Source organism: Oreochromis niloticus, linkage group LG13 (genome assembly GCF_001858045.2).
Source record: "Oreochromis niloticus isolate F11D_XX linkage group LG13, O_niloticus_UMD_NMBU, whole genome shotgun sequence".
Lineage (NCBI taxonomy): Eukaryota > Metazoa > Chordata > Actinopteri > Cichliformes > Cichlidae > Oreochromis > Oreochromis niloticus.
The window spans coordinates 18,860,548-18,885,978 of NC_031978.2; the positions used below are offsets into that span (position 1 = coordinate 18,860,548).

Consider the following 25,431-nt stretch of genomic DNA (forward strand, 5'->3'; position numbering starts at 1 on the left):
ATTGTGCTTTGTAAAACGGTGACATTCTCCCCCTGTCATAGCTTTCTGCAATACCCCAATGAAAAAGAGCCATGTTTAATATTAGGTGTCACACTGCCACAAGCCTGTCACATGGATTTTGTCATATTTTTAATGTGTGTGTTGCAAAGTTTTCCATTCAGTTACATTTTTAGGTCACTTTATACCATAAGTTAAAGATCTCACTGCATTGGGGAGAGAACCCAAACAATTTAATGAGTCTGCTATGACTAAGTGCGGTGACAGTGCATCACAGCAAGGGCTACAGCATACCTAGCCTATGGCACCCTAACCTGATCCAGCCCAAACTATAAGCTTTATCAAAAACAAAGGTTTTAAGCCACATTTTAACAGTACAGAGGGTGTCTGCCTCCTAAATCTGAACTGGGAGCTGATTCCACTGGAGAGGGGCCTTATAGCTAAATATGAAAGCTTGTTTCCACCACTGAAACAAAACGTAATACTTCGAACCCCATCCATAATTCCACATTTCAACTAACTTACTCCAAATATCAAGTTATTTTCTCAGAGAACGGAGTAAGACTAACTATTGCGATAACCTGAAACTACGGATGGAAATTTTTCTTCAGTGGTGGAAATGAGCTTCCATAGCTGAAAGCTCTGCCTCCTGTTCTACTTTTAGAAACTCCAGGAACCACATGTAGGCCTGCAGCCTGAGAGCAAAGTGCTTTATTAGGATAATATGGCACTAAGGTCTTCAAGATATGCATTTAACTACTGCAGAGACTCCACCCATCCTCCATCCATCTGTTTGACCACTGCCCTCAGGGAGATGCTACAGCTCCAGCCAAACCAGGACTAACACACTCAGGAACAGTTTTTTCCACAAGCCATTGCTGTACTGAACACACACATCAGCACCTCTCACAGGCATGCAACACACTCTCACACACAAACGCCACCACCACACAAGACAAGTGCAATACCTCAAAGCAACCTTGCACATCTGTATAAAGCTTTAATATGTGTATAGTTGGCATTTTTAGATTTGTTTATTGTTAGCTATTTATTTGTTGTTATTTATTATAAATGCTGATAGGAGAGTGTTGCTTCTAATTTGACATAGGGATCTTGATTTAACAGCTACCCCCTATTTTAATCATTTGTTATATTCCTTTTGATACTCTTTTTCTACTCTTTATCCAATTCTTTCATTAACTTTTCTTGGCTAGCATCAATGACTGTGTAAAAACCTGTACAATCTGTTTTCTGTAGTCACTGGCTCAAATCAATTCAGGGCCACTGAATTTGTTTGTCCTGACTAGTTGACCTAATCTTTCCACTCACCCCCTGGATATTGTAAAAACTCGCAACCCTGTTTTGTAGTCATTGTAGTAAAGCACACACTGGATTATCTTGACAATTTGGAACAAAGCATGCGCATTTTGCTGACACAGATCATAAACAGATGAACAGCACCTCCCCTCTGTTTGAAAGTGGTGTTGGAGCTTAGCTGCATTCCTAATATGGGTTGGAATTTCAAGATATTACACAGCCGGCGAGATGTACAACGCAGTCGACCAACAGAGCGAATAATTACCACCCTCTTGTGTATTTGATAAATACGTGTACACTTTGTATCCCCGATTGATAAATGAGAGAGACTGATGATGTTGTGGGTAATCACACATAAATCAATCTGTTATTTACCATCATTATTGCTACATATCTGACTACTATTAAGTGTATTGCGTAAAAAAGCGGATGTCGTTATCATTTTGATGTACATTTTGCCCACTGGTTACAAAGGAGGCTAATTCTATCGTGCCGTGAGCTGAGGTGTAGGTAGGCTATCTCTCTAACTGTGTAAAATCTTTGCGGTGTTTTGTCACGTACATCTAGTTCTGACTGGTTTGAACTGGTCTCGTGAGCATGCGCACTTGGTGTAAACAGGAAGAAAGGACGTAAAGTAGGTTAAATCCACCCATAAAGAAGAGAAAATGCACGGACAGCCACGAACGAGTGTTTGGTTTTTGTTTACATATTAGCCAAACTAAATGATGATTTGTATCACCTGATAGTAATTTCTATCACAGCTTGTAAAAAACGGTCGGGGTTTTTGTTTCGAAAAACTTGATAGATTTCTTGCGTTAGCTAACATTACGCTCAGAGTGACGCGGTTTATTTCCACCAGGTTTGCCTGGCAGCCTTCGTCTGCTGACCTACATTTGAAAATATTCCCTGGGTTCTTCGTAAATTTCGTGACTTTTGTATCGAGCGAAACCTCGAAAAATGGTTCAAAAAGAAAATACGTTGGAGACTCCTCAAGTGGATGGTGAGCCGAGCCCCAGCCCAGTCTCCGGAGAGCCTTGTGCAGAGGCCCCTGGCCCGGTGGAAGAGACTGTGATCGGAGTCGAAACGACGGGCCTCAGAAAATTTGTAAGCGGAGTCGTGGAAGGTAATGTTGGAGAAAGATTATGTATGTAGTTTGGTATCGTCAGATATATATATATATATATATATATATATATATATATATATATATATATATATATATATTATATATATATATATATAAATGATACATTTGTATATTAAAATGCAAATATGCGGATTAATAAAAAAAAATATATGACGCTTTTAAAATTTCATAGGCTTACGTGTATCTAAAACACGATCTAGTTAATCGCATACAATCAGAAGCTAGGCGTCGAAATACTGCAGTAATTCCGCTGTCTGTACATAATGAACACAGTGCTCCACTTCATGATTTTAAAATGGACGTCTTTATTTGGGCACATTCCTGAGTAATACAGAAGATCAGTATTAAGCAGATTCAAGCATGTCTGCACCAGGGGGCAAATTGTCGAAGCGGCTAAGCAGCTCGCTGTGGATGCAGGAAACGCACATCAGGACTGCAGGGTGCATGGAAACTGAATGTCGTGTTTTCTAACGCAGGCTTTTATGGGCGGCCATGGACAATGGAACAGAGGAAAGAGCTGTTCAGGAGGTATTGTGAATCATTTAAGATTGCACGTTGACAGCATTATAGCAGGATAACTCGGAATGTCTTAATGAGTCTGAAAAAATGATTTTCACAGGCAGCAGAAATGGGGACTGAATACATACCTTTACGCACCCAAAGATGACTGCAAACACAGAATGTTCTGGAGGGAGCTGTATTCGGTGGAGGAAGCAGGTGATTACCAAGAATGTCTTTGGGGAGAAGGGGGAATGATTGTATGATACTTTTAAAGTGAGCCAATTGCATATTAATTATAAATGCACAATGATTTACACTTTTGTTTTTCTCCTCTCTCCTAGAGCAACTCATGACTTTAATTGGTGCTGCTAATGAGCATGGGATAGAGTTCATCTATGCCATTTCCCCTGGATTAGATATTACCTTCTCCAACCAGAAAGAGGTTTCTGCACTCAAGAGGAAACTTGATCAGGTATTGCAGCATTTTTATGAAGAACACATTAAAATCCTTCTTGATGGATATCTACAACAGTTTTCTGTATTTTACTATGTCATTTCTTCCCTTTCAGGTTTCACACTTTGGCTGCAAGTCCTTTGCCTTACTTTTTGATGATATTGACCACAACATGTGCCCTGCTGATAAAGAAGTGTTCAGTTCTTTTGCACATGCTCAGGTTTCTATCACCAATGAAATTTTCCAATATCTTGGAGAGCCTGAAACCTTCCTCTTCTGTCCCACAGGTAACTTGTTTTCCTTGTTTTGTTTTGGTTTTTGTACCTGCCTTATTTGCTCATTTTGTGTGTGTGTGTGTGTGTGTGTGTGTGTGTGTGTGTTTGCTCTACTTGCTCACTTATTTTTCTCACTGTCAAATTCAGAGTACTGTGGAACATTTTGCTACCCAAATGTCTCTCAGTCCCCCTACCTCCACACAGTAGGAGAGAAGCTCCTGCCTGGCATTGATGTGCTATGGACAGGCAAGTCTAACAGCTTCCCTTGAAATTGCAAACCTATTCATACATGTCTATGTTGAAGACTTAAAAAGAATAATTATTTGGATATGTTGACTTTTCTGTAGGCCCCAAAGTGGTTTCCAAAGACATCACAGTGGAGTCTATTGAAGAGGTGTCAAAAATCCTGAGAAGAGCCCCAGTAATCTGGGACAATATTCATGCCAATGATTATGACCAGAAGAGACTTTTCTTGGGTCCCTACAAGGGCCGCTCCACAGAGCTCATCCCCAGACTGAAGGGAGTCCTCACCAATCCAAACTGCGAGTTTGAATCCAACTTTGTAGCAATCCACACTTTGGCCACCTGGTACAAGTCTAATATGAACGGTGTGCGCAAGGATGTGGTCATGAGTAAGCAACAGAGACTTCTTTCTTTTTGTTTGTTTGTTTGTTTATTTATTCTGCAAATTTCAAAGCATACCACAGACAGAAAAGATCCAGATTGAAATGAGTGGGTAAAACGCCTAATAGCACAAGACTCACCCTAGATGTGCTAGAGGGAATAAAATGTACTTCATTAAGCAATAAGGAAGGAGGGGAAAATGAAGATCAGTGTCAAATAATTTTATCAAAACCCTTTATGCCTTTGAGGCAAAGAAATAGTGGTTCCAAAATATATCACTTTATAGAGACTCCTTGATTTATTTTTTACATGTGGATAAAATGTGTATATGTAACAAACTGGGGCAGTTGTTCTTTTCCATTGTTTAAATATATGGTGTTTAGCCATGAGGGCAGAAAACAAGCCTAATATTTTGTAAACATGCCTTTGAAAGAGTACACAAAGTTAATTAAATGGCACAGGGTTTAGAAAATTTGGGTGGGGGTGTACTTATAGTTAGGAAATAAAACGCCTGATATAAGGTTTATCGAAACTAGGAAAAAATTTCTGCAGTCTGGTCTTAATATACTGTACATCAATTTAAGCTAAGTAATGCTTATACAAGCGCACATGGAGTGAAATGAATCCTGAGCATTGGATTTCTTAAACACCTTTCATTAAGTTTAAGCTTATTTTATGTTGATGCAGTATAATCTCTCAGTATGAAGTTACTGTTATCTTGCACTGAAATCCAGATTATTAATGGATGTACTTCTCTGCTTTTTTCCTCCCCACTTTGCCCCTTTACCAGCTGATGGTGAGGACAGCACCATTTCTATCCAGATTAAGTTAGAGAATGAAGGCAGTGATGAAGAACTTGAGACAGACATGCTCTATAGCCCACAACTTGCTCTAAAATTGGCTCTCACAGAATGGCTTGGGGAGTTTGGTGTGCCTCACCAATACAATAGTAAGTTTAATCTCCATAATGTAATTTTTTTTTTTGTTAACAGAGTTTTTAGCAGCATCACCTGAAATGCCTAAGAACCATACCGTATGCACTGACACTCTGTTCTCACAGGCCGGCAGGTGCCTCAGAGTGGTGCCAAAGGCACGGGCATAGATGTGTCATCCATGACTGCTCCCTCTCTTTGCTCCTCAACAACGGTCACAACTGTGTTCCAGCAGCCCATCATGTCTCCAGCAATGCCTCCTCTGTGCCTGGATCCAATCTCACTTCCTTTGGCAAAAAGACCTCAGGAGGAAGAGGAGGTGGAGTTTGCATTATGACACAGTTGTAGCACTTGTGTGACCTTAACAAGTACTTTTAGCAATCAAGTTTTCTGTTCATGCAGCTCATCACCCAATAAAAGAACCATTGGGTCATTGATTAAACGGCTAATAATTAAAGTATTTGTCCTCTCTTTATAGTCTGGTGCAATCCAGACAGAGGAGCATCTGAATGTTTCTACAGGTGCTTTAACTTTTTACTGGGCATGTGCAGGTGGAGGTGGAAAAGAAGGATTCAGATGAGGAGCCCATGGAGATGGTGGTTGAGAAGCAGGATGAGGCAGAGCCAGAAGCCGAAGTCGACCCAGAAGAGAAGCATGTAGGTCCTATTTTAGCTGACAAGATGGCCGAGGACCTCAAACCTATGGATACAGACAAAGAGAGTCTGGCAGAGTCCAAATCCCCTGAGGAGTCAATTCAGGAGGATTCTGGTAGTGATATCGCACCTATGCAGACAGATGATCAGCTCAAACAGGTGCTGCAAACATTAGTGAGTCATTTCTCCTTTATATCTGCATTTGAAGGCAAAAACCAAATTAAAATGCCTGCAAAGTCTCATCATTGCTGATTTGGGTCCACAGGAAGTGTTTGTACCAGGGCCCAACGAAAAGGCGCTGTTCACAGCAGAGCCTCTTACCCTGGAGGACCTGTGCTTGCTGGCAGAGCTCTTTTATCTGCCTTACGAACATGGACCCAAGGCCATGCAAATGTTAAAGGAGTTCAACTGGCTAAGAGCCAACAGCAGCGTCGTTAGTGTCAACTGCAAGAGGAGAGAATCTGAAAAGGTGGGTGAATTTACTGAAATGCGCACATGGAGTGTGTTCAGAGGAGGAGGTCCATTAGATGGCTAGTCTGTTATCAACTAACCACGCTGTTCATGGTGCAGAAAACAAAATGGTGGCTGTGTAGTACCCATACTGCCCATTGGGTGGTGTGGTTATGACAGCAAATGGTGTGCTTGCACTAGAGTTTAGTGCTGTGCTTTTTGTGTAAACTATAGCTTCCCTTTCTATGCAGCTTGTTTTGCTTTTAGTTACATATTCACACGTCACAGTGGAAAAGTACAGTTGTAAATAATTTCAACACTCTCATGGCCTATTGAGACGCTTGTATACGTCATAAGTGACATGAGTGCTTTTTTTTTTTTTTTTTTTTTTTCCCCTCTGAAAGAAAGAACTCTGAAATGGTTTAATGCTTGCCTTTTCCACCAGTATTTATCTTTTTCAAACACTGTGTTGAACACAGGTGACCGAATGGCAGTCACGGGCAGAAAAGTTTGAGGAGATGTGCTGCTCAGTCATCCAGATGTTCACACGGCTATCTAATACAGCTAACCGCACCATCCTGTATGACCTCTACCCTTACCTCTGGGACATCAAGAGCATCATTTCTATGGTCAAGTCTTTTGTCCAGTGGCTCGGTATGTGTAAGGGGAACCACGGGGTCCTTATTCTTAGAGAGCAGTAGTTTAGCATAGAGTCCATTCAAGTGTTGTAATCCTTTACCATTCTCAGAAACACAGTTGCATACAAATTACTAAAGCACATCATTAAAAAAATGAAAGAACAAACAGTGTAATGATGGATCATTTAGCTGCATGGTTTCCATTCTAGAGCTGGACTGTTATTGTAAGAATGATATGAAACAATCTGAATAACAGTAATATTTCTAATCTTCTGCATCAGTTAATGTAGGGTTAGTTTTTGGCAAATATCCCCAGCTGAAATTGGTAGCAGGTTATTAGATTAGTTTAGAAGTGGGTTATGTCAAATGCATCACATTTAAATGGATATAAATCTATTAATTGCTCTTTAATTTGTTGATTTTTTTTCTTCTTTTTTCTAATCTGACTGAATGCTGCTTGCACTGCTGCTGTGCTCCCTTTTTATTCCACAACAATTTGCTCCATGTTTGTCTAAACTGAGTATCTGTGGAGAAAAAGTCCCAGCAGGGTTATTGCTGCTTGCTGTGTATCCAGTAACATCACTGCTGCGTTCCCACACAGACACTTGCTTCCATTTCTCCGTCTGTGGGGATGGGCACAGGGGGAAATCCCAACCCCCTCCCTTCCTCCATGCCCTAGCGCGCACGCGAGCTTGGAGAGCAAGTTGACTGACTCACTGTGGAAGGCCATTCTGGTGCATAAACAAGGAATCAGAAATGTCTAAATTGTCTTTAATATGAATCACATGCATATATTACAAGAAGTCTTACACTGTTGCCTCACTGAGTAATCTCTACCATGAGGTTGTTGGATTTTTAAGCGACTGAATCATGTGCTCACTCTGTATCAGAGTAGAATGCATCACACTGTTAAAGAAGATATTCTTTCTTTCCCTCCCACTTTCATCTCTCTCTATCTTAAATTACTCTTTCAGGTGATGTCCTGTGATACAGCATGAGTGACATGGAGTCGTCTCATAACATCTCCATCTTTTTATGGAGTGTTTGTTTGTTAGTCTGAAGCACCAGCATGGCCTGTAGGTTACTCCCTGTAACCCAGTTTCATTCACAGGTTTCTGTCCTGTCCGGCTATATGGTAAAGCTGAGGTCTCTGGCCCACAGTACACAGCAGGCAGCATACCCACACTGGCAAATCCACATTAAAAGTCCACACTGTCGGCTTGACGCTTCAGTAAATGGTCTTAAACCCTCAAGCCTCACCAAAGAAGTTAAAGCCCCATAAATATAGTTACCTGCATGAAGTTCCCAAATATTGACTTCTGCTTTTGCTATTAGTATTCATTTCATCAGTCCCCATATTTTCCCCCTAGTGGAAGCTGTGCAGCCGGCACTTAGTCACAACCTCCCTGGTTATTGTACTGAGAACACTTACTAATAACTATTTTCTACTGTTTTCTCCCTTCACTATGTACAGATGGAAGAATCCACAGTACAAGTTTCTACTGCTATTGGATCGACAGTGGCCGATGTATGCACATGCAGGCGTTGTCTCTTATGTTCATGTATCAAATTGATCTTTGTAGTTTTATTTTAAAGCTAAAAATTTAAATGTAAAGGAATGATTTGGAGGAAAGGAAGCTGCCCTCTGGATGAAGTCACATTTTGCGCAGCGATTTTAAAGTCTGAATACTAAGTGTTAACTCCCAAATTTCTCTTTGGCAGCATCTCTCTAACTTGTTTTTTTTGTTTCTGTCAGTAGGCCTGTAGAATTGGCTCAGACCAGCCAGATGCACTCACTCAAGGGACCTTACACTTGGTTTTATTTATATTTAATATGTAATATTTCTGAGTGGACTCACCCTTAAAAAAAGGGCGGGGGGGGGCAGAAAGACAAAAGAACAAATGTTGCATGTTATTCTGCATAAATGTCACAGTGCTGGATCGGTGCAGTTGCACTACATAATCGGCTAGTCTTTTGTACCCTTTGTGGTTTTTAATCTGGATATCCAGGTTCCCAGTTCCTTCCTGTGGGTGCATCTGTATGCTGTGGTGTCAGTTCATCAAAGGAAATGTTTTAGGTATCAGGGAGAGATTCACATGTAAAGCACTGTTAGGTGTCCTGCACGCGCGCTGCATTTGTCTGGTCACATGACAGGGCTTCTTGTCAACCAGGGTTGGTTTTTTTATTAGCGACTTGAATCAGAAGCTTGCTCATTTGTCTTTATATTGATTGGGTTTTAATAATAAGCTGAGAGGTCCTTTAAGTCTGGAAATGCTGGTCATGCTGCCTCTCGTCTTCCTGGTTTTTAATGACTTGTGCTACCCCGTCATGTGACAAGGCAGATAAAATAAGAATGTGACTTCACACGAGGTGCTAATATCAGTGGGGTGACAGCAGCTAAAGCTTACTTTGGTAGCCCATAGACAGTTTTTATTTATTTTTTTTACCCCCCTCTCTCTGTATTGGTCATGAAGTCTGTCAGCTTCTCAAATGAGAATTACCCTCCTGAAACGCTGAAAATGAAAGACCTGCATCAAATAACTTGCCACATGGACACCATGTCACATGAAGCTTTTGGGTAACATTTTGCATTGGCACAGAGCATTTCCAAAGGTGCAGAGCAGTTTTTTTGTAAAAGTAATGTGCATCTTGCACCAGATTCCTTCTAGCATATATAAGCTTTAGATGCTTGAGCCCCATTTGATTGTAAAATATATTATCTACATATAATTTATCTTTTCCAAATTGGGTCCTTTTTTTATGTTTTAATGATTTTAAAAAATCATCAATATTTTGCTATTAGATACATATGACCCCCTTCATTCTCATCTCCCCACTCCCTTCATCTGTATCAGAGAGCCCCATCCTGTGGTAACAATGTCCGCTTGGCTCTGCTCCTAACAGGGTGTCGTAGTCAGTCCTCAGCACAGTTCCTTAGAGGAGACCAAGAGCCATGGGCCTTTAGGGGAGGTCTAGCAGGAGAGTTCCAGGTATCTAATGCACCGAATTTACAGCAATCAAATGGAAAAAAGAAAAAAAAAAAAAAGAGTGCTGTGAGCAAAGACGACGATGGTATTATGTGCGTAGGTTTGAAGGGGTTTGGTCTGTCAAAGGTGAGCTGATTGCAGTGAGTTATGCTCACGACATCCAGGCTCCATCCCCTCCACTTGATCTCCAAATATGTTTGTGCCCTGACATTACTTTGGGACACTGGCAGTATGTGTGAGGGGAGTGGGTGACCTGAATTCCATCCTGGGAGGGGGGAAAAAACAAACTTAAAGCCAGTGTTTGGCATGGCATCTTCTGATTGCGTTGCTGCTTCTGATCAATTTTGGTTTCTTTCAGCAACTGCCCAAGGAGATGCTGCTTTTCCCTGGCGCATGCAGCGCAAGCGAGTATGGTTAGGTTTTATTTTCATGACATATCATTTCTTTGCAGGAAAGCACAGCGCTCAAAGCCAGCCCTTTGCGAGCGCACGCGCAAGCATCGCAGCGCTAGCGAGAACGCAAGCGTGTACGCGATGAGAGAACTCCATGATTAAACACATCAGACCAGTCTAAAATGGTGTTTCCAGCCCAGACTCCCAATGGCAACCAAAATGCTGTTGAGTGACTCAGTTGGCAATCATTTAATTCCCCGTTTTGGGTTTTTGTTGCTTGGAGTTCTCTCGGTCTTTCTGCGCTAGCATCATTATTTTTCTCAACAGGAGGGTCCTGCGCAGCGAAGTATTGCGATGCCTTACAAAAGGGAAAGGAGCATCTCCTTCAGCCAGTAAAACCTTAGGCAGACCAAAACACGAGCCTTTTTTTTTTCTTTTTGTTATGTTTGCAAATGTCTGTTTGTAGTTGGTGCTGTGTTTCTTTAGCGAAAATGAGAAAGATGTGAGGTTTGCTCTTGTTGTCCACTGTCAGGTCAACAAGGAACAACACTTTATATACTTAAGTTGTCTTCAGACTCCAAAGCACTTTTCTGTCTTTAGTTCCTTTTGGGTTGATAGTGGTTCAACTTGGCAAACACACAGTGAGGCAATCAGCCAGACTAGCACGACACCTTTTCCCTGTGAAACTGACCCTCCTTATTTTGATATCCACAGCGATTGTTGCCAATAGATGGGGCAAACGATCTTTTCTACCAACCTCCACCTTCATTGCCAACTTCAAAAATCTATACCATAAGGCCGTACTTTCCCAAAGATGAGGTGAGATACTTGTGTTTGTTTGTTTTTTTTTTAGTTAAGCCACACTCCTGTAGTCCTCTTTATAACAGTTGTCAAGCATGGCAAAACTGTCTTAGTATTACCCTAAAAAGCTGGCATGTCTTGAGGGAATTTCTTTAAGTTTGGCACATGTTTACTTGTAAATTGTGTGTTGTAAATGTCACAAAACAGTTTGTCACCAGACCTCAGATATTCGTATAAGTATTCTGTCTTCTTCCCCTCATTTCTCATAAGTATGTGACAAAATAATGAAGTTGCAACATGTCCGTGTCTTAGACTTGGACATCCAAATGTTTTGTATGAAATTGATTTACTTCTGGAAAATCCCTTCTAACTAATATGTGACCATATTTTGTATTTAGTCACTTATTTAGTTCCTCTGAGTCTTTATTACATTATCTAGCAAAAAACCCACCCTATAAGCAGTTTTTGCCAGGCCTTCAGCACTTTTTCAAATTTTGATGACCATGAAGTTAGTTGCGTATGGACGACATGCGTTGAACACATTAAAACAAATGAAACAAAAAATGAGACGGTAACATCGCATTCACAGGGTATGATTTTCAAAAAAAAAAAAAAAAAAAAAAATTTAAATATGTGGGATTTATAAATATTGGAATTTTTGTCTTTATATTAATTGTAGTGAAAAGCTACACAAGTCTGGACCAACATTAATGTAAACAGCAAGCTGAGTAATTCGCAGAATCCATATAACTTATGAGCCACTTATTCAAGTAGAGTTAAAGTTGCTAAACTTGGTGTCAACGCAACTGTTTCATTAACAGCTGTTATCGGTCTCATTATGCAGACTGCAGTCTATAAAATATGTAAAGAGATGTACTGTGAAGGCATGGAGGATGTACCATTCTCTGATGACGATCCTGACCTCATAGGAGACAGGTAAGAAAAGGGACATGCATTTGTTTACAGTCAACACATTTCCCCATTCAGTGACTTATTAAGGCTTTAATCTGTGCTCACAGGTTAGTAGGCGGTCTCCTGACACTAAGTTCAGACTATGGGTTTGTGTTGGAGGATGATGAAGGGATCTGTGGTTATGCTCTCGGCACCGTAGATGTTAAACCCTTTATCAAGAAATGCAAGTTGAGCTGGATTCCCTTCATGCAAGAGAAATACCACAAACCTGACTGTGATAAGGACCTCACAGAGGCTGAGGTATGCTTATAATCCATTTCTTTCTATCATAATATTGAGCGTCATGATTGTGCGTCCTTTTGTTAAGATTACTAAAGCACTCTTTCATTATTGTAGAAGATGATACTGACTTTCCATGAAGAGGAGGAGGGTCTGCCGGACTCTTTCCTCTCCAACTTTCCCTCTCTCATCAAGGTTGACATTCACGCCAAAGTCACTGACCCCAGTGTGGCCAAAAGCATGATGGGCTGTCTGTTATCTTCTCTTAAGGCCAACGGTAGGTAGCAGCCAACCGTGTCTTTAGCCTCCTGCCTCATAACCACTCCGTAGAAGTATTGATTCATTAAGTTTATTTTTCAAGTTTTAGTAAAGTGGAAAACAAAGGTTCACTTATCTAGATGTAATGTGTGCATGGGGCCAAAGTCCAAAAACGACAAGATTAGAAGCCTACATGACTTTCCATTTTTATCATAAAGGCTTCCTTACCCCTTTTATATTTAATGTAAACAAACCAAGGGTAGTGAAGTTTGGTTCTCTTACCTGTCTCCTTTCTCTCTCAGGATCCCGCGGCGCGTTCTGTAAGGTTCGACAGACTGATAAGCGAATGTTGGACTTCTATAGTAAGCTGGGATGCTTTGAAGTGGCCAAAATGGAGGGCTTTCCTAAAGACATCATCATCATGGGCCGTAGCCTTTGAAGAAACATCCTGCGACAATAACGGACAAAGAGCGAGTTGACATAGTTTAAATGTGTTTGCTACCTTCATGAGAAAAACACTTTCATGGTGATTTTTATACCACGTTACCAATCTGGGCTCTTTTTAGGATTTGTGTGGAAGCACAGCGGATGCCTGTGCCCCCCTTAGATGTTTTGGCTCTACTGGATTCAGCACGTCAAAGGCCAAGGAGTGATCTGTAATCTCTTTCAGTCAGTAACACACAAGTGGGACTCCTTCTCTGATCCCACTATTCCTTCCTAGGAGGAAGGAAGGAAAGAGGAAGGAAGAGATGACTCCTTGAGCCCTTCTTAACCCACCCACCTCCTTTTTTTTTTTTTTTTTTTTTTCTTTTTTTTTTGTTATATCCAGTGGCCATTACATGAATTTTACCCGCATGCCTGAAATCAGCGTCTGTATCTGAAGTGAAGGCTGAGCTGTGAAATGAGGGTAGCCCGCATCTAATGTCGTAACTACCGCCACATCCTGCTTTCCCAGATGTGACATGGAGAAATGGTATAGTCGTTGGCTTAGGTGGAACATCTTTATGCAGGATGTGAAGTGCTGTTTGAGAGTTTGCCTTTCGTTTGCACATCATGGTATTTTCGGTCGCTCCAAATACTTGGAGATGGCTGCCTTTTAGGTAGTGTGTTTCTGACAAAATTGATGTGAAGCACTGTGTGTGTACACAAAGGGTGAACAGTTGTAGCTTTTTAAGGTTTTGCCAAGCCCTGAATTAAATGTTGCCACAGGCCAACAAAGAAAACGTCAAAGAGGAGGTCCTTTTGAATTACCGTTCTAGTAGTAGACATTTGGAAAGCAATTAAAGCTTTCATGTGTTCATTAACATGTTTTTCAGCCATTGCCTTTTTGTTCCTTGCCTTATTATTTTAGCTTTATAATTTCACACACGGCTAGAGATGGCACGTTGGCCTCGTTGTTTTTCAAATTCCAGAGATGTAGCCTCACACTCACAGTAACGCGTCTTGGTTTTTGCTCTACCAGATCCATAACGCAAGCACAAAAACCCTTCAGTAAACCTAAGCTGACTAAAAAGCCGATATTGTACCATTTTTAGTTGTTAAATTCTACATTTATCTAATATTGTTGAAATGTTTGTCTTTCCTAACTTTGCGTAGTTAAAATGTCAAGTTTACCACAGTTTGTTTCGTTCCTGTTTGAAAGCACGAATGTTTAAATCAACACTTCCTGAGAGTAGTACACCACGGGACCAAAATGTGTTAGGCTTTTTGTGTTGCTTTGTGTTTTTGTTTTTTGGGGGGGGGTTGTAGTTGTTGTTGGTTTTTCTTTTGCTTGAAATGATGAAGAATCTGAAATCTTCTTTTCTTCCACTGATATGAAATTGTTCATTTCACCAGACCTGACTGGCAAATTCACTTGTGTCATCCCTTAATGCTTTGTTTCAGCGTTGCATACCAGTAAATGTATTCTCAGCTGCGCTTCAGCGAGGTGCTCTTGGGATCACTGAGGTTGTTGAATGTTTTCACCAAATGTGAAAATGGCAATGGTTTCCACACTGTTTAGTTCAGTTGACAGGGTTTGGAGCAGAAATTTATTTACCCCCCCCCTCCTCACAAGCTCTTCATTGAATGTGTTTTTAAGTCAAAGCTATAATTTGCTTTTATGAATTTTTTTTTTTTGTTTGTTTGTTTGTTCTTTTAAAAAAGCACTTTCACTTATAGGAGTGTTTAACCAGTTAACTGAGGATCTGTGGTTGTTACTCAGTAGCTGCCTGCCAATGTGATGTTTTGAAACTGTGCATTCATAATGTGCATGAGTTGTAATGGATTTCTTGTGGCAGATGCTAGGAAAAAAATAACCTCATCTGATGCTACATAGAGGAAGAAGCATGCCACTCAGCCCTATGAGTATAATACTGTTGTTCTCGGACAGTCTGTAAACTCTGTCGATCATAAAGTGTTATTTTGTTTTCTTTATTGAAACTGCTGCCAGCAAACTAACGCTGGTTTAGTTAATCCCTCATCCTGTACAGCCGTCTTACCTGTCAGCCAGGTGTGAAACTCACCCACAGGATCTGCTCTCTGTCTGCTGAAACAGCGGTATAATTTTCACACTTGTCTTAAATGGTTCATTTTGCAGTTTGCTGATGCTTGAGCTTTCTCCTCTGCCAACTAGGTTTGATTAATATTTGGCTGTGAAAGAGAGAGGGCTCCAGTTGTAGATTTTCAGTTAAGGGGTGGGGGGGGTCATTAAAGTGACAGTTTTCCATTGTAAAGTTTGTATGTAAAATATATAAAATGGAAAAACTAATAAACGATAAGTGACTGTTGCTTTGTGTCCTGTGTGCCACTATTTATTTAGATTTTTTTTTTTTTTTTTTTTTAATACCTGTCTGTAGTGAAAGATTTCATGTAAGGTTTTTACAAGTAAAAGAAAAGTAATGTGTTTACAATAAAGGAATACTGACCTGTTCAGATGGGTCAGAAGTGACCTTTGGTTTAATATCCTTGTTAAAAGAATCTTTATTGCAAACAATTATGTAATAATCAGCAGCCAGTGGTTAGGTACACCTGTTCAACTAGTCATTAAGGCAAATATCTACTTTCATGCTACCTACTGAAGATCAAACCAAGCATCAGAATGGAGCTAAAAGATGATTTTAACTGACTTTAAATGTGGAATCTGTGATGCCATACAGGCTGAGTATTCAGAAGCTGGTGATCTACTGGGATTTTTCCTGCAGTAATTTCAAGGATTTATAGAAAGTGTTTTTTGTTTTGTTTTTTAAATCGGTGAGTAGCCGTTTTTTAGGTAGAAATGATTCGTTGAGGTCAGAGGAAAATGGCCAGACTGCTTTTGAACTGATATGAAAACGACCATAACCACTGATTTACAACCAATGTGTGCACAAGAGCATCTCTGAACACTGAAGCAGATGGCTTATAGCAGCAGAAGACCGTGCTGGGGTGCCACTCATGTCAAGTAAGGACAGGAACCCAAGGCTGCAAGTCACATGGGATTGCCAAAACTGGAAAAAACTTTCTGGATTTTTGCTGCAACATTTGTAATGGTATGATCAGAATTTGGCATTAACAAGCTGAAAGCACGAGCTCATTCCTGCCTTGTATCAAATACTCAGGCTCCTGGTGGTGTAATGGTGTGAGGGGGTTTTCTCTGCGTACTTTGGGCCCCTTAGTACCAACTGAGCATCATTTAAACACCACAGTCTGAGTATTGTTGCTGACCATGTCCATCCTTTAAGACCACAGTGTGTCCATTTTTGATGTCTGTTTCCAACAGGATAACACTCACAAAGCTCAAATCATCTCAAACTGGTATCTTGAACATGACACTTAGTTCACTGCACTCAAATGGCCTCCACAGTCACCAGATTTCAACAACAGAGCACCTCTGGGATGTGATGGAACATGAGATTCCCATCATGGATGTGCAGCAACTGTGTGGTGCTTTTCATGTCAATATGGACCAAAATCTCTGAGGAAGGTTTCCCCCTGGTTGAATCTATGTCACGAAAACAGCTCTAAGGGACTAAGTTTAAGCAGATATTATTAGCATTAGCAGATGGTATTGTTTACCTTATTATAATATTCTATATTTCACTTTATTTTACATTAAGTTCAATAGTTTTTAAGTTTATTAGCCACCGCTCTGAATCAGCTCAGGTAAATGAGAAGTTCATCACGTCTTTTACCCAGTCAGCGCCTGATTTCTGTGAAAGGAGGGAATTGCCGAGCCACGGGCGCGCACTGATGACGTATCAGGTACGCGTGTAGGCTGCGACGTGCTTGTTATTTATCGTGGAGAGCTCATTAGAGAGGAAAGCGCCAGCAGAATACTTAACTTTTACCGTTTCTGCAAAATGTCTTTCCAAGACGATGAATCCTCGGACGCCGGACTGAGCGGTCAATCCAGGCTGGAGAGCTTCCTGTTCAGTAAGGGCCTGTTAAACAGTCTGTCAGAGATGCTCTGTAGGCGCACACGTGGGTTTCTGCTGTGATGTTCCTACAGAAATTTCTCACTCCCTTTTTTTTTTACTGGGGGTTTGATTTTGGATTGTTTTGTTTTGGGGGTTTTTGTTAATAAAAACCGCTGTCATTTAATTGCTGGTCTTACTGTTATTCCAGATTGCGAGCTGTCCTCCAAAGTACCTTTCTACACTTTCCAAGGAGATGAGGAGGAGGAGGAGGACCTGGAGCACTTCCTTGAACTCAGAACAGTATGCACAGTTTTGTTACCATCATTGGGATTTATCAGCGGCACGAACACACCAGACAGATGTTGTGTTGTGATTGCTGCAGGTTTGCTTAGGTAACGGTGCCAAGGAGGAGAGCAATGTGGTGGAGGTGACAGCCATGAACCACCAAGGAAAGACGATCTCGGTGCCCATTGCCAACCTTCACATCAAGTGTCTCCCCATGGTGTGTAAACTGAGGCTGATGTGCTGCACAGCTGAAGTTTGATCTGTCTTAACTTTGATGCTTTGTGTCCTCAGGTGAGTCTGGGAGAGTTTGAGCTGAAAGCCCCAGTCACCATCCGACTCAAGGCCGGCACAGGGCCAGTTTCTGTCAGTGGGCTACACCTTATTGGTAATATTCTACTTTCTTTGTGCTTTAACACTTTAACACTGCCAGTACTGATATTCTAAGAAGCTCACTGACAATATCTCATCAGTTTTCAGCCCCTTCATTGTATTTATATCAAAATGATAGTAATCAGTGAATAATAGGAACTGATCCAATTTAATGCAGGTACTCTTTTCAAACTGAGTTGGCTGACCCAAATAAACATACAGCTGGAATTTTGTATTTTTATTTGTAGCTGATTATAAAAAATTGAATTCCTCTGCTTGACATTTAAGGAAGTTAATTAGAGTAATGCTTGGCTGCAGTTGAGTGTTTGACCTATTGGTCTATATTAGGGATGGGCAACAGTTTTTCGCAGTGTGACGTGGATAAAATAAAACAAAGACCCAGACATTCAAACGTTCCAATATGTCGCCCCTAACCCTGAATTATTCTAAACTACATGAATTTTGGTAGGCATAATATGTAAGAATAAGGTCCTTGTTTAAAAAATCAAGAGCTTTCTACTAGAAAGTTTGGATAAAATAGTCTGCTTAAATGCTGTATCAGCTTTTAATTTTCTATATTTTTTTAAGTGTTTAAGTGAAGGCGTTGTAATTAATAACAGGGGAAAAATGATTTGCACACAAGTGAAAGCAGTGCCGAACAACATCCGTAAATATGGGTTCTCATTTTTATTTCTTTTATTTATTTGGTGGGAGGCAGGGCTTGTTCAGTTTGCCTTAAACTCTTTCCCCCATGAAGATGACGTTTAACCAACTCCTCCGTAACTTTCACAAAGAGTTTTGACCTCTCAGTATGTATCGCTATCGTCATTTGAGGACTGTAACAGTAGTTTCCGGGTTTTTCCAAGTGTAGCTGCATAATCAGAGACGACCCTCACTAACTTCTGATGCAAACCCGTTCATTTTGTTTTATAAGCAGGCATGATAGATAACAGATTCAGGGGTTACTCCTAGTAGGCTTTCAAGGGGTAAAACGTTAAGGTCTGAGCTGGACTGTAGGCCATATTTTGCCCTCATCAGGTCTGCCAGCTTTCATTCCCCTGAAATTCCTGTTTGGTCAGACAGTCACCACTATCACCTTTATAAGAACATCAGCAGCCTTTCAGGATGGTTTTTTATTTTGGGGAATTTCTGCCAAAACAAACAACCTAATGAAGATCTTTAGCTCCAGCTTATTCATCGTACTTTTAAAAGAACGTTTACTCAAATTAAGTCCCCCTACCCCCGAGATGTTTCCTCTCTCATACAAGAGCCTTCTTCAGTTCTACAAGCTGATTGGGAATCCCAGGTATTTAACCTCCACTGGGGTTATCACCTTGGAGGCGGTCCTGACACTTTTACGTGAACCTGAAAATCAAGCTCAGTTGCCTTCGGCTTAATTGCTTAACACATATACTATTTTGAAAAAGATCTTTTGTACCTCACAGCTTTTGAGTAACTACAGTCTAAAGCGGCGGCATCAGGATCCAAACTCATTTAATCCTCAATACAGGTGAATGTCATGAATGTCCTCTGTAGTGAAACACCTGGAGTAACCTTGGTGCTCCCTCACCCTGGTAGACAAAAGGTTAAATATATCTCTGGGCAATAAAACTTAGTAACAGAAATGTGCCACTTACATCTTACAACTTTATTCCTTCTGCTGGTTCGAGTTAGTGTGTGCGTGAGGGTCAACCGTGAGGGCGCGTTCAATAAAGCGACCTTTCTGGCCCTTAAAAAGATAGAAAATGGTGAATCCTTTATCTTTTGTTCTTTCAATATGAAACAAAATAACAGAACATTAAAGGGCTGAGTCTCACGCTCGCAGTCTAGATGGTGATACCGGGATTCGGTGTAACACGGTGAGCTGACATTTTCTCCTGATCTTCTCAGTCTCACAGGTCGAAAACTCCGATGTGTCTGAGGATGAAGATGAGGAGGAGGAAGAAGAGGAAGAGCTGCCTGCTATCAAACCAGCAAAGAAGAAGCAGAAGCAGTAGGCGGCGAGTTCACTGATGGATTTTTTTTTTTCTTATTCTTTTTTTTCTGAAATAGCTCACTCTCTGATGCATTTTAAGAAATAACACTTTTTTTGTACCAGACGGACACATTTTGCAAAGTTCCCACTTCTTCCACACCGGCCGCATGAACGCTGTGTGTGGTGGCAGCTAATGGTGCAGTCGGAGGAATCACGACGGGCTCTGATGTTCTCGCCTCTCCTCGGTTTCTCACTGCGAGCGTTGCAGCAGTGTAACTCACTTGTAGAAGAACTGTTTTTTTGCTACCCACAGTTTTATACTGTATATAATTCAGTCGCCACTGAAGGTGGTGGAAGAGGTGTCTTTTTACCACCAGCGGATCCCGGTATTGTTTAAAAAGGCCGATCTGGTAAAAAATAAATAAAAACATTGTCGTGCACTTGTCAGACGGGAAAGAAAATGCGTCAAACCGAGTGGTGCAGACGGATGATGACGTGCGTACGTCTTGATTCGTAGGAGTGTCACCCGATTCCTGCCAGTTGTGATATCAGAATACTGTTTTTCTACCGGATGTTTCAATCCTAAATGTGAAGATTTGTACTTACAGTTAGAACAAGAAAGTAATTTTGTCCAAATAAATGAGAAATTCCAGCACAATAAATAAAATTCACAGTTTGTCTGTTTGTGGTTTGCTTTCTATTAGCTCAAAAACTTTGTACAATTTAGGCCAGCGCTTCTTTTTTTTTGTTGTTGTTCTCCAAAAGTTGATTCTGTTCATCTGGACGTAGCATTTTTCAGTGGGAGAAACGTTGCAAGTTTCAGGTTTCTCATGACCATTTGCGTAATTGTGATGAAGGAACTGACCTCACAGCCCATTGTTCCTTCAGTGGTGCTACTTTCAGTCATTATGCAAATGTACTGTTTATAAGACTGGGGAAACCTGCAGTCAGCTGAGACTGAAGAAGTCACTTGGATGAGTGACGAAACGTTTCTCCCACTGAAAACGCTACGTCCAGATGAACAGAATCAACTTTTGGAGATTTACTTACCTGGATGATTAAGCATGCATCAAGATGTTTTTTTGTTGTTGTTTTTTCTCAAATGTCTTTGTTAAAGCTCCTGAAACTACAGCCATCTGCAATATTCTTATTCAGCTCAGAGCTGAACCTCTGCTTAAAGTCTTGTCTAGCACATCCTAAAGATTCTCAGTGTGGTTAGCATCTGTGGTCCAGTCCATGTGTGAATATCGTGTCTCATGCTTACTGATCCTACTACTACTACTGCCCGTCGCCCCTCCCAGGGTATGGGCTGCCAAAGGTAGGTCTCCAGAGATTTCTGTCCTGGGCCATTCTTTCTAGATGGGTCCAGCCGTAGCCCATCTTTTCTGTTTCTGCCTCGAGGTCTTGTCACCAGGTGTTTCTTGGGCGGCTTCTCTTGCTTGCCTTGGGGGTTCCACCTGAGAGCCTGCTTGGTGATGTTGGTTGACGGTTTGCGTAAAGCAGGGGTGTTGAACTCCAGGCCTCGAGGGCCAGTGTCCTGCAGGTTTTAGATATCACCCTGTTTCAATACACCTGAATCAAATGATTAGTTCATTAGCAGGCTTCTGGAGAACTTCAAGACATGTTGAGGAGGTAATTTAGCCATTTAAATCAGCTGTGTTGGATCAAGGACGCATCTAAAACCTGAAGGAAACCGGCCCTCGAGGCCTGGAGTTCGACACCTGTGGTGTAAAGCATACCCTACCCAGCACCATCTTCCCTTCCTGATTTCTTCCTCTTCTGGGAGTTGACAGGTTCCTTTCCATAGTGTGATGTTACTGATTGTGTCTGGCCAGCGTATGTTGAGAAACCTGAGCTGTTGAGGAATGTCTGGATTTTTCTTTTTGAGGTTTTATTTGTCTTCCAGGTTTCAGCCCCGTAGAGCAGTACTGACTTCACATTGGAGTTGAACAGTTGGATCTTGGTAGTCAGGCTCACCTCAAAAAGTAATCAATCCCAAATATTCAGGCAGCTGAAGCTAGACCTCTAGTCTAATGGAGGCTCTTATCTACACTCTCCAGTAAAAAGAAAGGTGGTGGCATTTATTTTGCCAGACAGTGCATATTCAGTTCCAAAGTATATCTCTTTAACTGTAATAAAATGTTTTCAAAATGATCATATCCAAAACTCAATTTGGCAGAAAGGAAGTAAAAGAAACAAACAAGCAACAGAGAAATACAAAAGAGAACCACAAGCAAAAGGACGGGTCCATAAAAATTCATCCAACTGCAGTTAACTCTAGCCTGCGCAACAATACTCGCCAGGTTGTTCATAAACCACCAACAATAGAGAGATTGGGGTGTTTGAAGGGTAAGAATGAAAACAGTGAGGACAGTAAAAGTTTTATGAAGGCAGATACAGTCAGGTTACATCCTGAATTAGCTTCATATTATCTGCAAGCGTACTTTTGTGTAATGGCACGATCTTTGCAGGGTAGCTGGAGCCAACTGTTGAACCTGCAGGTCAGAGCCACCCCACTCAATCTCACTGATGCCCCTTGTGCTTAGAATATATCTGAATATACAGCCTTTGAGAGCTTCCTCATCACACATAATGCACTTTTGAAGGTGTTTCTTAAAATGCTTCACTGTATAAGAGTTTATCTGAATGATAACGGTCGTTTGCCAGTAAACCATTCAAAGTCCATTCAAAAGTTGTCAGTCAGCGAGCATAAAGATAAGACAAGAGGAAAAGGACATCATTGGTGAACCTGACTCAACTGTCAGCTGGACGTGCTTTGCTCACTTTATCAAGCCGAGCAGCACCTCTGAGGATGAAATATGAGGGCAATGTGAAAGTGCAAAAACTTGCAGTCCCTAAATTGGTCACTTGTATGTCTGTTGTTTTTTCTTTAATGTATTCAATACTCACAGACTTACTGGTTAAAATATCAAAATGAAACCATTTACAGCCCGGTATTTGCCACTGGATGTTTCTTCGTTCCTTTGATTTGTAATACCATGTGACACATCATCACTACACCCATCTAGTTAGAAAAACATCCATTCATGTGTTCTTAAGAGCTTTAAACAGAAAAGGTACCTGGACTTCTGTAAGTATGTGAAGACGTTTCACTTCTCATAAAAGAGGCGTCTTCAGATCTAAAAACAAAAGGTGGAGAGTCCCAGGTAGCAGGTTTGCCAGAGAATGACCCACCAGTGCCCTTCAAATCCAGCCATATCTTTAGAAAAAAAAACCTACATCCTGAGAAAAAAACTCCCAAACACAAGATAAATAAGACAGTGTATGCTGTGCAGTGCAGTGAGGAGTGCTTGGATTGCTACACAGGAGAGACCAGACAGCCACTCCACAAACACATGGCTCAACATAGAAGAGCCGCCTCAGCTGTACACCTGCACTTAAAGTATAAAGGTCATCTATGTCCTCCTTTACTGTGAACGACCATCATTGAACAGAGGTGGTGTTTCAAGACACCAACTGTCAGCCGCCTACAATGCAGTCTTTGAGAACCCTTCCTACGCACTTCAAACCCGAGTCAGACTTAGCCTCAGGTGACCTCAAAGGTCACATTATATAGTAGGGCAAGGTTCAGAGTGGTTTCACGCTTAACCCCCAGTGATGGTAATCACCAACGCCTTTTTCCACACCTTGGTTCATGTGATGACACACATGATCAACAGCAGGTCAACAACCACCTCCAAAGGGGACAACCCCCACTAAGGGTTAAATACCTGAGACTCTCCACCTTTTGTTTTTAGAATTGAAGAAGCCTCTTGGATGAGAGGTGAAATGTCTTCACACACTTAAAGAAGTCCATTTGCCTTCTTTTTTCAAGCCTTTAAGACTACCATGAACTGGAGAACCTACACAGCTATGCATACCGAGTGGTTACTTGCAAAATACATAAACTACTGTCCAAAGTTTTGCCAACTTATTTTTTTATAGTGAGTTGGAAATTGTAAAATCCTTTTAAACACAGACATCTATACTGATCATCTCTGCACAGTGATGGGCAGCAGTCCCACAGAAGAAAAGCTGAGGGAGTGATTGCTTACAAGCAGCACTGCCAGATGTCCGAAAGAGGCTAACGCCACCACAAGTTATGCTGCCACTACGGTGACTTGAGAAATGGGCACCTGTGCAGCTCCCTTGATGGCAGCTTTCTGCTACCTGCAGACCAGTAAAGCCATCTTTTTCTCTAGTCTGTGAGGGGGAAAAACAACACATGTACTAACCCCACATGACGTTACATTACCTGCTCTGGATTTTGGATGAGTGTATGTGTCACACCTTTTGGGAAGATTCACCAGATTCCACACCACTACAGTTTAAAAACCTCGGTGATGCGTCACACAGCAAATCAGCGTGTAACAGTCTTCCAACTAGTTAATGTCACCTTCACTCGGAGCAGGTGGTGCTGCTTCTTATTTTCTGACTCATAAACCACATCCAACTGGTCGGTGCTGAGTGGGAGTTTTGTGAACCTTTGCAGCACTTTTATTGCTTATCAGGGTTTTATGGTCCAGCATCTGCGTGGTGCATTAAACGCTCACTTTCAAGTAGAGGTTACAGCTGTGTCCAGAGCAGCGCTTGGGTCTGTAGCAATATACTGACTAACTCAGGGAGGGCAAATCTACTGCCGAAACCCTCCTTACCTCACAGACATTTGAGGGACAGTGGAAGTATATCATCATTTTTTTTCACTGAAACTATTTTTCGCGTACATTTAATATACTTGCATCCTATTTCACAAGGGATCACCACACCTGTGTTGCCACACCAAGTAGATCTGCATGTTTGACAGATCTCTTTTTTAGGCCAGATGCCCTTCCTGATGTAAATCCAGAGGAATTTCTGTCTCCTCCCAGGTAAATGTGTAAGCCACATGGCTGATTTGTGATTTTATTCATTGTTAGTCACCAGTGAGTGGAAAGTACCATGAAGTACAATGGAGAAAGCATCCAGCTTGATCTTTGCCAAAGCTTAGCTCACCATAGAAATGGCTGATGCTGAGTCACTAATTTCTTTCATTAGCTCATTGAAAGCTAATGAAACAGAAAACTGCTGGTGGATGACGCTGGGCCTCACGGGTGGGGAAAAGAGGCACTGATACATGTTGGGACTGAGCAGGTTAGATATGTAATTTGACTAAGTTTAATGAACATGATTTTTATAGGGCAATTTTAAAAAAAGAAAAAAAGTCATTGTGATGACATTTACTTCACTAAAATTTGACTTTGTTTCATTTGGCATTATGAGTTTTTTTCTGCTTATGAAGCAGGGCATGCAAAAGGCATCTGAGAACCACTGGCATATGAAGAGATCACACAAAATAGCATCAGTCTTCACTGCCAGAACAGGACTCTTTAAAATATGACGATATCCCACAAACGTGCAGTTTGGATCGTAGCTCTAGACCCTGCTGAACTTGGAGGTCCTGGACAAACCATGTCTGACATGCATTGACCGGAGAGGTCATAGTTCAGCTGTGCTGGTAATGACGGAAGCGTCATTTGTCAGCCCACAGCTGTTCACCATTTCTCTGACCCGATCCTGCATGAACTGGACGATTATTAACCCTACGAAGGCTCATTCATCTATGACGATAACCCAGGCCTAATCTGAACCATATGCTATCAGAAAATGTTAATTATTTATTTTGGTTGTTCTGCAAAGTGTTGTCAATCAGGACACAAAGCGACAGGCCTCCGAGGGCTAAACAGTTTAGCTTGTTTTTTCAAAACCACCGTATGAGAACTATGTAAAAACAGCATTAATGGCTAACATCTGTAGCCTATTCCTATCTAA

General features: G+C 41.2%; 2 protein-coding genes across 5 annotated transcripts; both read left to right on the plus strand.

Annotated features, from left to right (window-relative positions):
- The first annotated feature begins 1,912 nt into the window (after positions 1–1,912).
- Positions 1,913–15,387, plus strand: oga (O-GlcNAcase). 4 transcript variants are annotated; one of them, XM_013269057.3, is made up of 19 exons: positions 1,913–2,437; positions 2,938–2,989; positions 3,081–3,178; positions 3,304–3,434; positions 3,532–3,703; positions 3,839–3,937; positions 4,039–4,323; positions 5,106–5,264; positions 5,376–5,566; positions 5,799–6,059; positions 6,166–6,369; positions 6,830–7,004; positions 8,463–8,516; positions 9,894–9,979; positions 11,083–11,187; positions 12,014–12,105; positions 12,189–12,381; positions 12,478–12,637; positions 12,921–15,387. In XM_013269057.3, the coding sequence occupies exons 1-19, from the start codon at positions 2,272–2,274 to the stop codon at positions 13,055–13,057; spliced, it is 2,820 nt and encodes a 939-aa protein (XP_013124511.1). In that variant the 5' UTR covers positions 1,913–2,271; the 3' UTR covers positions 13,058–15,387. The 4 variants fall into 4 exon arrangements, with proteins under 4 accessions (XP_013124511.1, XP_013124512.1, XP_005474209.1 ...); XM_005474152.4 differs by having other exon boundaries at positions 1,914–2,437; positions 5,799–6,074; XM_013269058.3 differs by lacking the exon at positions 8,463–8,516.
- Positions 15,388–16,813: 1,426 nt separating this feature from the next.
- On the plus strand, positions 16,814–20,303 carry npm3 (nucleophosmin/nucleoplasmin, 3). The gene is made up of 5 exons (XM_003441015.5): positions 16,814–17,010; positions 17,203–17,294; positions 17,377–17,496; positions 17,571–17,664; positions 19,539–20,303. Exons 1-5 carry the CDS (start codon positions 16,938–16,940, stop codon positions 19,643–19,645), a joined length of 486 nt encoding a protein of 161 aa, XP_003441063.1. The 5' UTR covers positions 16,814–16,937; the 3' UTR covers positions 19,646–20,303.
- Positions 20,304–25,431: the final 5,128 nt, after the last annotated feature.

What these genes read in the sequence shown, in the direction of transcription:
- oga (XM_005474152.4), top strand. Translation starts at nt 2,272, where the DNA reads ATGGTTCAAAAAGAAAATACGTTGGAGACTCCTCAAGTGGATGGTGAG. An exon ending in CTTCCTCTTCTGTCCCACAG is followed by an intron (nt 3,704 to 3,838) that starts GTAACTTGTTTT and finishes TGTCAAATTCAG; the next exon opens with AGTACTGTGGAACATTTTGC. An exon ending in GACCTCAGGAGGAAGAGGAG is followed by an intron (nt 5,567 to 5,798) that starts GTGGAGTTTGCA and finishes GGGCATGTGCAG; the next exon opens with GTGGAGGTGGAAAAGAAGGA.
- npm3 (XM_003441015.5), top strand. Translation starts at nt 16,938, where the DNA reads ATGTCTTTCCAAGACGATGAATCCTCGGACGCCGGACTGAGCGGTCAA. An exon ending in GCTGGAGAGCTTCCTGTTCA is followed by an intron (nt 17,011 to 17,202) that starts GTAAGGGCCTGT and finishes CTGTTATTCCAG; the next exon opens with ATTGCGAGCTGTCCTCCAAA. An exon ending in ACATCAAGTGTCTCCCCATG is followed by an intron (nt 17,497 to 17,570) that starts GTGTGTAAACTG and finishes TTGTGTCCTCAG; the next exon opens with GTGAGTCTGGGAGAGTTTGA.